This window comes from Strongyloides ratti (genome assembly GCF_001040885.1).
Source record: "Strongyloides ratti genome assembly S_ratti_ED321, chromosome : 2".
Classification (NCBI taxonomy): Eukaryota; Metazoa; Nematoda; class Chromadorea; order Rhabditida; family Strongyloididae; genus Strongyloides; species Strongyloides ratti.
The window spans coordinates 14912467-14925777 of record NC_037308.1 but is presented as its reverse complement, the minus strand read 5'-3'; the positions used below and the strand labels follow the sequence as shown (position 1 = coordinate 14925777).

Here is a 13311-nt window from a genome sequence, read left to right as displayed (position 1 = left end):
TTGCTAGAATTACAAACACTATGTTTGAGAAATTGGTGAATTATCATTCACTCATATTAAATGGTTAATATAAATAATTATTTATAATAAAAAATGTACTTTATAAAAATATAGATAATTAAGATTAATCAAAAAGATAAAGAAGATATGTTTTACTTTTGATAAGTATTAAAATATAATATTTACTAATAAATAAAATACTATTTAATTTATTAACATAAAAATATATTATAATGAATAAAAGTTAACTCAGAAAAAAAAATTTCTACCTAATACTTTTTTTTTTTTTAATACTACAAAAAATATGTATTAAATATTACAACACCTATATTGATTTGATTATAATAATTATTTCTATAGATCTATGTACCATCATAAAATTTAAATTAGGTCAATAAAATATTCAAAATATTTTATTTTAAAATTTTAAAAAATAATAATTTAATTTCATCTTTTCAAAAGTAACAATATATATTGTAAGTTATTTGTTTGAAAAATTGATAACTAAGTAGAAAAAAGGCACATTCACTTTAAAGAGAGAGTTTTATCAACTGATAACTATATACTCAGCTATTATTCTAAATTCTTGTAGTATAAAGTATTAATATAAGACCAGGTATTAAAATACATTGTTTTCTAATTTACAAAAATGTCATTAAAAATCCATAATCAAAATTTTTTTCGTAGTATTTACTTATAAAAAGGGTCATAATTCTTTATTGTTAGTACCGTCATACAACAAAAAACTACAACTTGTGTCCCTTTTTTTTCAACAACAATAGATAAAATATATATACATTCTCACACACATACACGCATAGAGTTACATTACCCTTTTTTTCTCCTTTATATTAGATGTGATGGATAACTTGAGATAGTATATATTGTATATATATACATATATACATCTTTATGTTGGAGAAGTGTGTATATAAGCATACTACCAGTACTAAAAAATACTTTGATGCTTGTAAAGTTTGCTTTTTCTGAAGTGTACTTTTTTTTTTTTTTTTTATCAAAAAAGGATAGATCACATATTTTTTTGAAATGAAATATTTTTTGCTTATTAATTTATGTGTTATGTAATAATAGGTTATAATTAAAAAATTATTGGTTCGTGATTTGTTTTTTAGAAAGTTTAATTTTATTGGAAATTTAAATTTTGTTCTATTCTTGATATTACTTTTTATTTTATACATGATAATATTATTATATATTAAATATTCTTTTTAGATCATTAAAATATTGTAATTATTTGAATTTCCTATAAATTACTTATCTTTGTAAATCGAACTCCCGCCAAAAACTTTTTTTTTACATTTATTGTTGTTACAGAAAGAACGAACATACTTAAAATTATGGGTGAGGAAGGAGATGTTATGAAGGTGGATGAAAATACTAATACAGAAGTTAAGAAATGTATGTTTTATTATAAATTTTAATAAATATAAATTTTTTTATAGTAGTTGATAAAGAATGTAATATATTGAAAGAAGAGGCAATGGATGTAATTGAAAGTACAAATATTGTGGGAGAAAAAGTTACTAAAAAGGATATAAATGAAAAATTAGAAGATGTCGCAATGAAGACAGAAATTAAAGAAGATAATATGGAGATAAAAGTTAACCTTGATAATAACGTTTCTAAATCTAAAAATAACCTGGTTAAAGATGAAAAAGATTTTAAAAAAGAATTTTCTTCTACCTCTTCGACTGAAAGATCAAGTTCTCAACCAAAAACAACAAATGTTGATGATGAAATATTAAATGGTGAGGATGATTTATTTAATATATTAAAACCTGATCCTGTAACAATATCAGAAATTTATGAAACACCTTCATTTGCGGATATATTTGTTTTCTATAATACTTTTTCTTCAATTCTTCGTCTAAAACCAATAACATTTGCCACAATTGAAAAGATACTAACGACATTTGATGAAAAGGGAAGAGTAGATAAAGAATTAATAAATATGCAGCTAACTTTAATAAGAAGAGCTGGTAATCCTGCAGCAAAATCTGAAAAGTTTGAACAAGCTATATTTAAACTAGCTCAATACTACCCTATTCTTCATTCTATATCTGAAGAGTTAGAAGAAGTCAAACATTATTCTTTATTAACCATTAAATCAAAATTGTTTTTATGGAAAGTTATGTGTCTAGCACAATTTGATTATAATACAAAGTTTAAAGAAGCTGTAGCTAATTCACTAGATTACTGCGAATATAGTTTTAAACCAATGGGTTTTGATAAAAATGGAAGAAGATATTTTGGTATAAAAGATTGTGATGGTGATCTTAGAATATTTAGGGAAGATAATTTTGTTAAAAATGAAGAAAGTGGAATTTTTGAGGAATGTTTTGATAGTGATAAAGGAGAATGGGAAGTAGTTGTTAAAAATGACAACGATTTAGAGTGTTTATTAAAAGAATTAAAAGAATCTCTTTATATTGACAAAGAAGGTAATAGTGGTGGAGATAACCAAGATAATAATGATGAAAATAAATTTGAATTTGTAAAACAACTAAAAAAACATTGTATATTTAGCGATTTCATCACCACACAAGATATTGATCAAAAGAAAAAGGTTAAACTTGAGAAAAAAGCTCAGAGAAAGCATAAAAAAAATCAAATTGATAAAGAAGTTACTGGAGAAGAGGTGGCTGAGGATGAGGAGGGTAATGGTGGAGAGAGTAATGAAAATTCAAAAGAATTAAGAACACGTACAAGTCGTAGAAGTACAACTAAAGCACTTTCTGTAGAGGTAGAGGAGGTTGATAATGATGAGAGTCAGGAAGAGGAAGATGAATATATTTCTGATGATGGTGATGATGATGACGATTACAAAACGTCTTCTTGTCGAAAACCAGGAAGACGTGGTAGAAAGAAAAGTCAAAAAAAACCACGTTCTAAAAGTACAACACCAGAAGTTGAAGAAGAAGCAGAGGATGAAGAGGAAGGTACGGATGAGGAACAGGAAGAAGAGGTTAAAGAAAGGAAGCAAGCAAATCTTGAATCTGTCTGTCATATATGTTCAACCTCCAAAGATCAAAATCTTTTGTTAATTTGTGATAAATGTGACAATATTTGTATACATTTATATTGTTGTAAACCTAGATTATATACTATTCCGGAAGATGACTGGTTTTGTCCTGACTGCCATCATAAGGATTTAGTTAAAAAATTGGAAATTCTTTATAAAGAACTTCTAGAAAGGAAGGAAATAAAATTAAAAGAGGAAGAAAGGAAAAATAAAGCTGCCGAAGCATTAAAAAGAGAATTAGCTTTAATAAGTGTTAATCTAAATGGAATAACACCACTAGCTTTGACTCGACGTGCTCCACTTCAAAAGAAAAATGATGATGAAAATAGTGATGATATTTCTGATGATGATGGTACAGTAAGAAAATCCAAAAAACTTGCTATGAAAAAAGTTTGTAGAAATACTAGAAAAAGGAGTGATTTTGATCTTGTCCCAACTATTGCTGAAGGTAGATCTAGACGAAGTACAAGAAATGTTGATTATCGTTTTAAAGATTATGATGAACAAATTGATGATCTTGTTGGAGAAGTTGGTGAAGAAGAAGAGGAAGAAGAAAATGATACAAAAGAAATTTCTAAAGTTGGAAAAAGAAAGAAAAAAGATGATGATGATGATTTTGAGTTGGATGAACCTAGTGAAGGTGAGGAAGATGATGAAGAAGAGGATGACGAAGATATGTACGTTCCACCATCTGGGTTAAGATCATCGCGTAGAGGAATACGTAGTAGACGTAGATCTGATGAAGAGTTTATTAATGATGGTAGTGATTCAGATTATAATCCTTCAAGTGGAAAGAAAAAACAAAGGAAATCTTTGCCAAGACGTGGTCCTGGTAGAAGAAGAAAAAATAACTACAGTTCTGAAGAAGATGAAGAGGAGCTTAGTAATGATGGTTCAACACCTGAATTTAAAAATAAAGGATCAAGTAGAGGTAGAAAAAGAAAAACTAAAAATGATTCTGATTTTTATGACAGTGACTTTGAAGTTACAACAACTGGTAGACATGTTAGAAAAGCTGCAAAAGTTGTTTATAAGGAAGACTCTCTCAGTGATGACGATTCAACTAATGCCAGTAAATCAGGAAGTAGACTATCTGGTAAAATACTTCCTGTTGGTTCGTTACAACGTCGACGAACCAACATAAATGACGAAGATGAATTTAAACCAGATGATGATGATAGTCAAGGATACATAAATACATCTTCAATACCATCATCAAATATACCGGTATTAATTCCAAGACCTTCACCTAGAAAGTTACCACAACAAGATGCTGGTAAAAATCCACTTAAATTGACAATGGATGTTGTTTGCCGACCACCGCCTAGAAGAACAAATTCATCTTCACCGATAGAATCATCTCAAGTATCTCCAGCCATTGTAGCAAATACAACAATACCTTCAAATACTCCAACAAGTTCAATAAATGGTGAAAGTACAAATAAGCAACAAACTATTTATATAACAAGTCCATCCCACCAACCACCAGTTATTTCATCACCTCGATATCAACAAATGATAGTGCCTCAAGGAACATATATAGTTCAACAACCAATGATAGCACATCCACAAAATATCCAAGTAATCTCTTCACCATACCACAGCCCTGCATCAACAGTTGGCACAGCGGGTTATGCAATATCTCAATCACCAATAGTATATCAAAATTCTCAAAATTGGGCACCACCATCTTGGCAACCTGGTTTAACACAATCAAATCCTCAAATTGTATATCAAGTAAATGGAGCTCAAGGTCAAATGTACTCACCAATGGGACAAAATTCAGTTGTTATAACTAACGTACCACCTGAAACAGATAGAAATAATTTAATATCAGGTGCATTAAGTAGTGATTTGACAAACTTATAATAAGGCAACTAAAAAATAATTCATTATAGAAGAGAAGAAAGGGTACTATTCCGCTTTGTCCCCTTTCAAATATAAATTAATAAAAGGTATTTTTAAACTAATGAAAAACAAAAAAGAACTTATTAAATAAAAAAATAATTATTGTTTTTGATAATATTTGATATACAAGATACCTTTTTTTACTAGTAAAATAAATATTTAAAATATAAAACTTTTTTTTTTGTAAATATATTTTTGCAATTTTTTTTTAAATATAATAAATTATTTATAAAATAACAAATGTATTACATTAAAAATTTGTTAAAAGTTAAGTAGATAATCACTATTAAGATAGATGTTATTGTTATAGAACAAAAATGTCCACTATTTCAAATATCGGACATTTATTAAAATATTCCTTGAATTGTCTGTATATGTCAAGGAATTTGGTAACTTTTGAAGTACAAAAATGTAGTTATAATCTTGGATAATTTTTTTTTTGCGTATGAAAAATGTTTTAAATTTTTTTTTTAAACTATCATTTTATTTCTAACATTGTATATTATATTAATAAATTTTGTTTTTATTATAAATAAGTTTATTTTTATAATGGTAATTATTAAACAATTTTATATATTCATTGTACAAATGGTATTTATAATAAAATGAATTTTCTGGACATTTTATTTTCTACAAAATATTCATAATTAATAAAAGATATTTAACAATTAAAAAAACTTATTAAATATAAATAATATTTCTATTAAAAATAAAAATATATAAGCAATTTTTATGTACAGGATAAAAAAGGTAGTATGTAATTTTAATTTATTTGAATAATTTTATGAATAAAAAATTACTTTAACTAGTATAAATTTTTTAAAACTTTCCTAAAAAATGAAAGATAAAAAAAAATACAATTAAATTTTTTTTTACGTTTAAGAATATAAAAATATAAATGAAGTTAAAATAAGAAGCAGATTCAATAGAGATTTTATATGAAGTAGTGAAACATGAAGTGCAATGGGAATAGTAGGGATTTATTTGAAAACTTTATTCTTGAGTTTATCTAGTTCGCAAAAAAATAAAGTTATTTTTTTATGTGACGATTATAAATTTTCACACATATTATTTTTTTATACCATTATTTTTCATTCTTTGATCAAATTTGTAAAAATTATTAAATTATTAATGTATATATATATATATATATATCTTTTTCTACTAACATTTGGTAAGTAAGCAATTTTTTTATAACGTAAGAAAATATTAGTTAAAACTTTTTGAAAATAGAATATATAGATAAACATATAATAATCTAATATTAATAAAATAAAAAAAAATGTTAATATTACAATAGATTTAAAAAAAAATATAATGTAAAAATTTTTTTATTCATACAATAAAATATAAGTAGTTATTATTACTTCAATAATATTTTTTTATAATTTATTGAAGAGAATATAACATTTATTATAACATACATATTTAATTTATTTTCAAATGTAAAATAATATAAGTGTTTTTTTTATTATATTTTGTTATAATTAATTAAAAAATATGACATCATTTTACTAGAAAAAAATTTTCATAAAAAAAAATAGTTTGATATTATAAATGTGCAAATTTAAAATGTCATAGTGATATTTTATATGTAATAACTATTTATAATAATAAAAAAATTATAGTTAATTAATTTTATTTTTATCGAAATATATTTCATATTTTTTATATAAAAGAAACTATATTTTAAAACTAAAATTAAATGTTTTTTTTTTTAAATTGTTTATCACATTTCTTAATTAATAAACTAAAAAATGCCCTTGACATAAACTTTATCATAAATAGCTTTCATCCAAAGGTAAACTGCAAAAGCACCAGCATCAACTGATTTTTGATCACTAAAATTTGTGTATGATGCCCTACCAGACATAGCTTTCATTAAAGATGTATTGGAAACTTCTTCCTCTACATTTTTTATTATTTTTTCCCAATATTCTTTATTTTTTTCTTCTTTTTCCAAATTTTTTGCTATTATTATAGCTTTGTATAAAGGATCTATCATTGTTCTATCACCTGGTTGAGCTCCACCAAATTGTATTATAGCATTAACTCCTTCCTCCAAACTTTTTATAATATCATGATCGGCGTATCTTGAAGCAGAAGATAAAAATACTGAGTATAATGCTCCTGTTGTTCCTCCAACAACATCTTCAAAAACATCAGCTATATCAAGACAAGCATTCTTAATTGAAGATAAATCAATTGAACATTCATTTATACGTTTTAATATTTCAATTGCAGCTCTTTCAAAAGCATCTCCACAATCACCATCACCACAAACTTTATCAAGTTGATTTATTTCTTTTTTTTTTTTCATAAAAATATCACATATATTTATTAATATAAATTCAATTTTTTTATCAAAATTTATCTCATTTTTAAAATATCGTAAAGGTTTAATTTTAGATGGTATACGAGTAAAATTTAATTTTTGTAATGGAATACTTTCATACTCTTTATCTATATCTTCAAGCCATGAATTATTTTCTAAATTAAGAACTGTTAAACTAAATCCATTTGAACTTAAACTAGTCATTAATCTACCATAATATACTCCACAAATAATATTATGTTTTTTTACTTCATCAACAACAAAACATTTTAAAATTCCAGCTTCAAGCTCACTCATACCTCCAAGATTATTAATATAAACAATTTTTTTTGAATTATTATCTTTAATTCTTTCTGATTCTAAAAGTCTTATTAACATTTTATTTATTAATTCTCTTCCATTTCCTTTATTAATTCTATCAAAACCAGGCTCTCTATGAATACCTAATCCAATTTCAAGAATATTCTCTTCAACTTCACAAACACCTAATGACGCCATATTATTAACAATCTTTCTACACTCTTCAACTATCTCTAAACAATCTAAATTTTTTTCAACTAAATTTCCAGCAATTTTTAATAAAAGTACACTACCAGCAATTCCTCTTCTACCAGTTTTTAGATTTAAATTTTCATGAGTTATGTCATCATCAATAATTATCATATAAATATTTTTTTCTCCAGTATATTTGTCTATTGCATTGGTAAAATTTAATATATCACCAGTATAGTTAAGTACAAAAACTATAATATTATCATACTCTTTTAATGAATCAATAGCTTTAATAATATTTTTAATTGATGGTGATGTAAATAAATCTCCTATAACAGCACCTGTTAATCCACCTAACCCTACTAAACCACCCGCAAATGGTTCATGACCAGATCCACCGCCAGATAAAAGAGCAGTTTTTGTTGTTTTATCTTTTCTTGTAATAATTCTTAATGATTCCTATTATATAATAAATAAAATAATATTATAATAAACTTACAGAATCTTTTGTTAAATGTTCATTACTATGTAATAAACCATCAATTGAAGAATTAACATCATAATCAAATATTTTTCCCATACTCAATCTAAAGATTATAATAACAAATTAACAACAACTTTATTAAATACAACTCTTTTTATAGGTGTAAAAGTAAGAAACATATCAATAATACTTATAAAATATTCCAAATATTGATCAATAAATGTGACAACAATATTATCATCACAAATAAAAAATAAATATATATTTAGAATTACAAAAAAAAAAGAGATAATAATATAAGTAAACATATATTTATATATTTTAATAAAAAAGTATACATAAATAAAAGTGAAATTTTAACCCGAATAATAATAAATTATATCAAAATATTTCATTTCACTTTCTACTATAACAAAATATTAATGATATTATTATATAAAAATATAATATTCTAATTAAGTAATTAAAAATGTAATATTTTTTACAAATGTGTGTCTTCTTAATTTTCTTCTTTTTTTTTTGTTGACATGTCTAATTATATATATTATTTTTATGTATGTAAAAATTATAATTTGAAAGATAAATTTAGAGATAAATGTTTGAAAGATTACCCATTTGTAAATTTTTTGTGTTCCTGGTTAATTTGTATTTTTATAATAGTAATCAACAAAAAATGATTAATAGTATATTTTTTTGTTTCGTTTTTTTTTTACATTAAATATTTTTCGTTGTAAACATTTTTTTCTTATCATTCTTTTATTGATAAAAAAAAATTTTCCCATAGTATATTTCATTTTTGATTATTCTTTTTTTTTTTTGATATTCTTTTATTAATATAAAAAAAAAAGAAATCATGTTGTGGTACTATCACTCTCATATACAGGATCTGGAGTTGCAGGTGGTGGTGGTGGTATTATTAAACTTAATCGTAATCCTAAAGCATCCCTATCAACAGCACATGCAGGTAATTCACAATTATCAGGACTTTCTAAAACAGTTTCCGGAATTTCTTTTGGCATTGTAATAGCTACTTCATATGGTGGTGGTGGTTCTCTTGGATCTGTACAAATCCAGGCTCTTTCACATGGTGCTAAACCACATGTTACTGATGATAATGTATTTCTATCATTTGCCTCAGAAGAATGATTATTGTCATCTATTCTAGAGGAGTACAACCGACACCCAAATGTTAAAAGAAAGACTGCAAAAAAGACACCTATTGTTATACCAGCTGCCACACCAGAAGTTAAAGAGGTGGGTTCTTTAAAATTATTAAAGGTAAATAAATTAAATTATCAATATTTGATAATAAATATTGTAAACTTACTTTCATTAAACTCTGTACCATAATATATATCCCATGATATAGGTTTATAATTTGATAATGAATGTTTTCCACCATTAAGATTATTAATACCAAAATTAGATGCTACTGGAATTGTATTATCAAATTCAAAACTTTTATCATTATCTGTTACAGCATTAATAGCAGAAAAATGTGAAGAATCAAAAAATAATTGTCCTGTAGACATTTCAAGATTAAGATACTCTCCTTACTTTATCAGGTGCATTTGAAGTTTATATAAATAATTTTTTTTTTGAAAATATTTATCTTTAAATAATTAATCAACAATTGATTAATATTAAGATAACTAAAAAAAAAGAAATAATTAAGTATATTTTTGTAGTTAAATAAGAACATCATAGTATAAATATAATAAAATCTTAACGTTTCAATAATCAAAATAACAAAATGATTTTTAATCATTTTTTAAGTATCACATGAAAATTTTACAATAAAAAAAATAAATTCTAATAAAAAAAATTTTGTATTTATTATTTCTTTTAAATAATATGTGATTAATAAAAATAAAAAAAAATTGTTATAAAAAATTTATCTAATTATATAATTAATATTGGATGTCAATTTAATTTATATAAAAAAAAGTATTTATTTTGTTACAAGAAAATTGTTAAAATGATTTAAAATTGCTTATTAATCATTAAAGATAAAATGATATTTTTAAAGTTGAAGCTAAAAATTTATAAAAATAGATATCGAGAAGTGAATAATATAAATGAAAATATAATAAATAATAATGAAAATATAAAAAGTATTAGTATTATAATGTATAATATATAAAAAAGCCTTCGACTATCATCTAGTTTTAGAAAATACAATAAAAGGTACTAAAAAGGTATATATTTAAAAAAAAAAAAAGATTATAAACATATATTGTATCCTCTTTTTGGTATACATATATATATACATATATGTATGCTTTAATTTTGAAAGGTTAACCTATTGAAGAATAAATACTATTTTTTACAAGCAATTTAAAAGATATAATATTTAAAATATTTTTTATCTATATAACTAATGTTGATAGTTAAAAGGGTATTTTCAATGCTAAAAGGTTCCCTTATTTGGATTGATTTTTGCCAAGGTCACCTTAATTACTATCATATAATATTAACATGTCAAATAAGAGAAAATTTTGTATCATTTAATTTATCATGTACCTAAATATACTAATTATTTTTTAATTATTTTTATTTATTTATTTTTTTCTATTAATGTTATTAAAAAAAAAAAGAAAATAGTTTATACAAAAATTTTAATTAAATAATTTTTCATATAAAAAAAAAGATTTTTTTTATAATATAGTGTTTTTGTTTTAAAGTATAGGAAATAAGTTTTTAAAATTTTTATTTATTAAAATAATATATATAATATTTGTAAGTATTAAGAATACTTAGGGGGGGGGAGGCTGTCAGGGTATTGGAGGTAAAAATAAAAAAAAAAAGATAGTTAAATAGTCAATTTAATAACACATTAGATGTGAGCTTTTTGAAAAATAGAAAGCTTCAAAAAGGTTACCATCACAGTGTCCCTGATTTTAATAAATTATTTATAATATAAATATGTTTTAGAAGTATGTGTTTGATAATATTACAAAGAAATATCAGTTAAAAATTATTGGAGAAAGTATTAAATTATGTAAAACAAGTTTAAATGCAAATATTATAAATTACCTTTTTTGTTTATAATGACATTTTTATAAATATATATTTATAAAAATAAAAGATAAAAATTTTCAATATATCAAACTTTTTGAGGAGGCTAGTATGAAAGACGTTTGACCTAAAGAATGAAGCACTTATTATACAGTCGTTGAAGGTCTTATTACATAATAAAAACAAAAAAAAGAAGTTGTAAAAAAATATATAAAATTTTGTTAATTTCTAACAAATATAGTTAAATAAAATGATAATATTATGTAAAATAAATAATATGATCCTTATAAAATATAGTGATAAGAAAAAATAAATGTGAGATCATAATGTTGAAATTTAATTTTAAATAGGATGGATAAAGAAAATTAATTGAAAAACAACCTTCAGAGTGACATGTTCAAGTTATAAATTAAAAAATATACCAGTAACACTATTTAATACAATTAGAAAAAGCTAATATTTAATGAAGAAAAAGGAAACGAGAGAGAAATGGGGGAGTATAAAATTATAAATATTAGTATAAGAAAAATACTTATTTAATATTAAGCATTTAATAATGTTTGTGATAAGATGATATAAAATTAAAGAAGGAAAAAACAAATTAAACTTTGATTTTTTATGTTTAATCATTCATATACAATAAAGTATAATAAAAAAAATTTTTTTTAATTTTTTTTTAAATCAACCTGAAATTAAATAAATATTACGTTAAAAATATGTAACTTTTGATCAACAAACAGTTGCAATAATAATAAGAAAATTTTTTTAGAATTATTTAAAAGATAAAAACAAAAACGTTTTTGTTTAAAAAAAAAATAAAATTTTAAAACTATAAAATTAACATTTTAATTCAAAATTTATTCATCCAAATCATGATTTATAAATTTTATTATTATTATTATTTAATTTATATATTTGTGAAAGGTTATCATTTAATAATGAAGCATATATTTTATTTTAGCACAATTATAATATAATAAAAATAACAACATTAAAGTGTGATAGTTTTTTTTTTGTTAATGTTTGATAATATATATATATTATATAAATAAGAATATTTTTTTTAATTTTTTTAGATGAGGAATGATTAAAATTGATATTGAACAATGTTCCTTTTTGTCACATTTAAAAATATCTAGATATAATACAAACAAAATTCATGAAATTTTTTTTATTCATACATGTATATATATTTTTTTTTTATAATTTATTGTAATATTACAATTTTCTATATATATAGTTAGCTTGCATAAAGAGTAAGGTGTATAAAAATATAGTAAGGAAGAAAAAAAAAATACAAATATGATATGTGAAACAAGATTTATGTTAATATTATTTATAGGTAATTTTTAGGCCAATATCTATCATTTATCAATTGAAAAGAATTTTATATATGTATAGAAAAGCTGGTTAATATGATATTTTTGATTTTTTGAATGATTGAGTGTAGTAAATAATGTCACGTAGAATATTTTTTATTACATGTGTTGTTTATTTTTTATTGATATGTTATGTATTTATTTTTAATATTATGTATAATAATGTTTGTGATTTACAAGAAGTTCATATGACAAAAATAATATTAAATAATTAATAATTATTTTAATATACTTTTTAACAATAAAACTTTTTACATAATTTTATTAATTTAATAAAAATCATTTACTATGAACTTATCTTTTTTTTTGTAAATATATAATAATTGTTAATATTTTAAAAATAATTATATGTATTAATTATTTTTAATAGTTAACATCAAAAATTTTATTATGCAATATTAATGTACATTTCAAAGTAAATTTAAATAAAAATGTCATTATAATAGTAATAATTAAGTTTATCATTTGATTCGTGTTTTTTTTTACCAAAATAGCATTTATTTGCTAATTAAAGATAATTGCATTTACGTAAAAGTAAAAGTACTTTTTAAAATGATATTATGTTATAATGTTTAAAAATAATAACTAAAGGAAAAACATTGATAAAAAGTTAGAATAATTAAGAATATTATATTCAAATTTTATATATTGA

At 22.5% G+C, this 13311-nt stretch overlaps 3 protein-coding genes across 3 annotated transcripts; 1 reads left to right on the top strand and 2 right to left on the bottom strand.

Moving 5' to 3' along the window:
* Nucleotides 1-1358: 1358 nt before the first annotated feature.
* On the top strand, nucleotides 1359-4912 carry SRAE_2000475000 (Remodeling and spacing factor 1; the record flags this gene model as incomplete). The annotated part of the gene is made up of 2 exons (XM_024643666.1): nucleotides 1359-1419; nucleotides 1464-4912. 2 exons carry the CDS (start codon nucleotides 1359-1361, stop codon nucleotides 4910-4912), a joined length of 3510 nt encoding a protein of 1169 aa, XP_024509312.1.
* Nucleotides 4913-6701: 1789 nt separating this feature from the next.
* SRAE_2000474900 (Bifunctional ATP-dependent dihydroxyacetone kinase/FAD-AMP lyase) lies at nucleotides 6702-8358 on the bottom strand (the record flags this gene model as incomplete). The annotated part of the gene is made up of 2 exons (XM_024643665.1): nucleotides 6702-8237; nucleotides 8278-8358. The coding sequence occupies 2 exons, from the start codon at nucleotides 8356-8358 to the stop codon at nucleotides 6702-6704; spliced, it is 1617 nt and encodes a 538-aa protein (XP_024509311.1).
* Nucleotides 8359-9113: 755 nt separating this feature from the next.
* Nucleotides 9114-9794, bottom strand: SRAE_2000474800 (Hypothetical protein; the record flags this gene model as incomplete). The annotated part of the gene is made up of 2 exons (XM_024643664.1): nucleotides 9114-9523; nucleotides 9590-9794. 2 exons carry the CDS (start codon nucleotides 9792-9794, stop codon nucleotides 9114-9116), a joined length of 615 nt encoding a protein of 204 aa, XP_024509310.1.
* Nucleotides 9795-13311: the final 3517 nt, after the last annotated feature.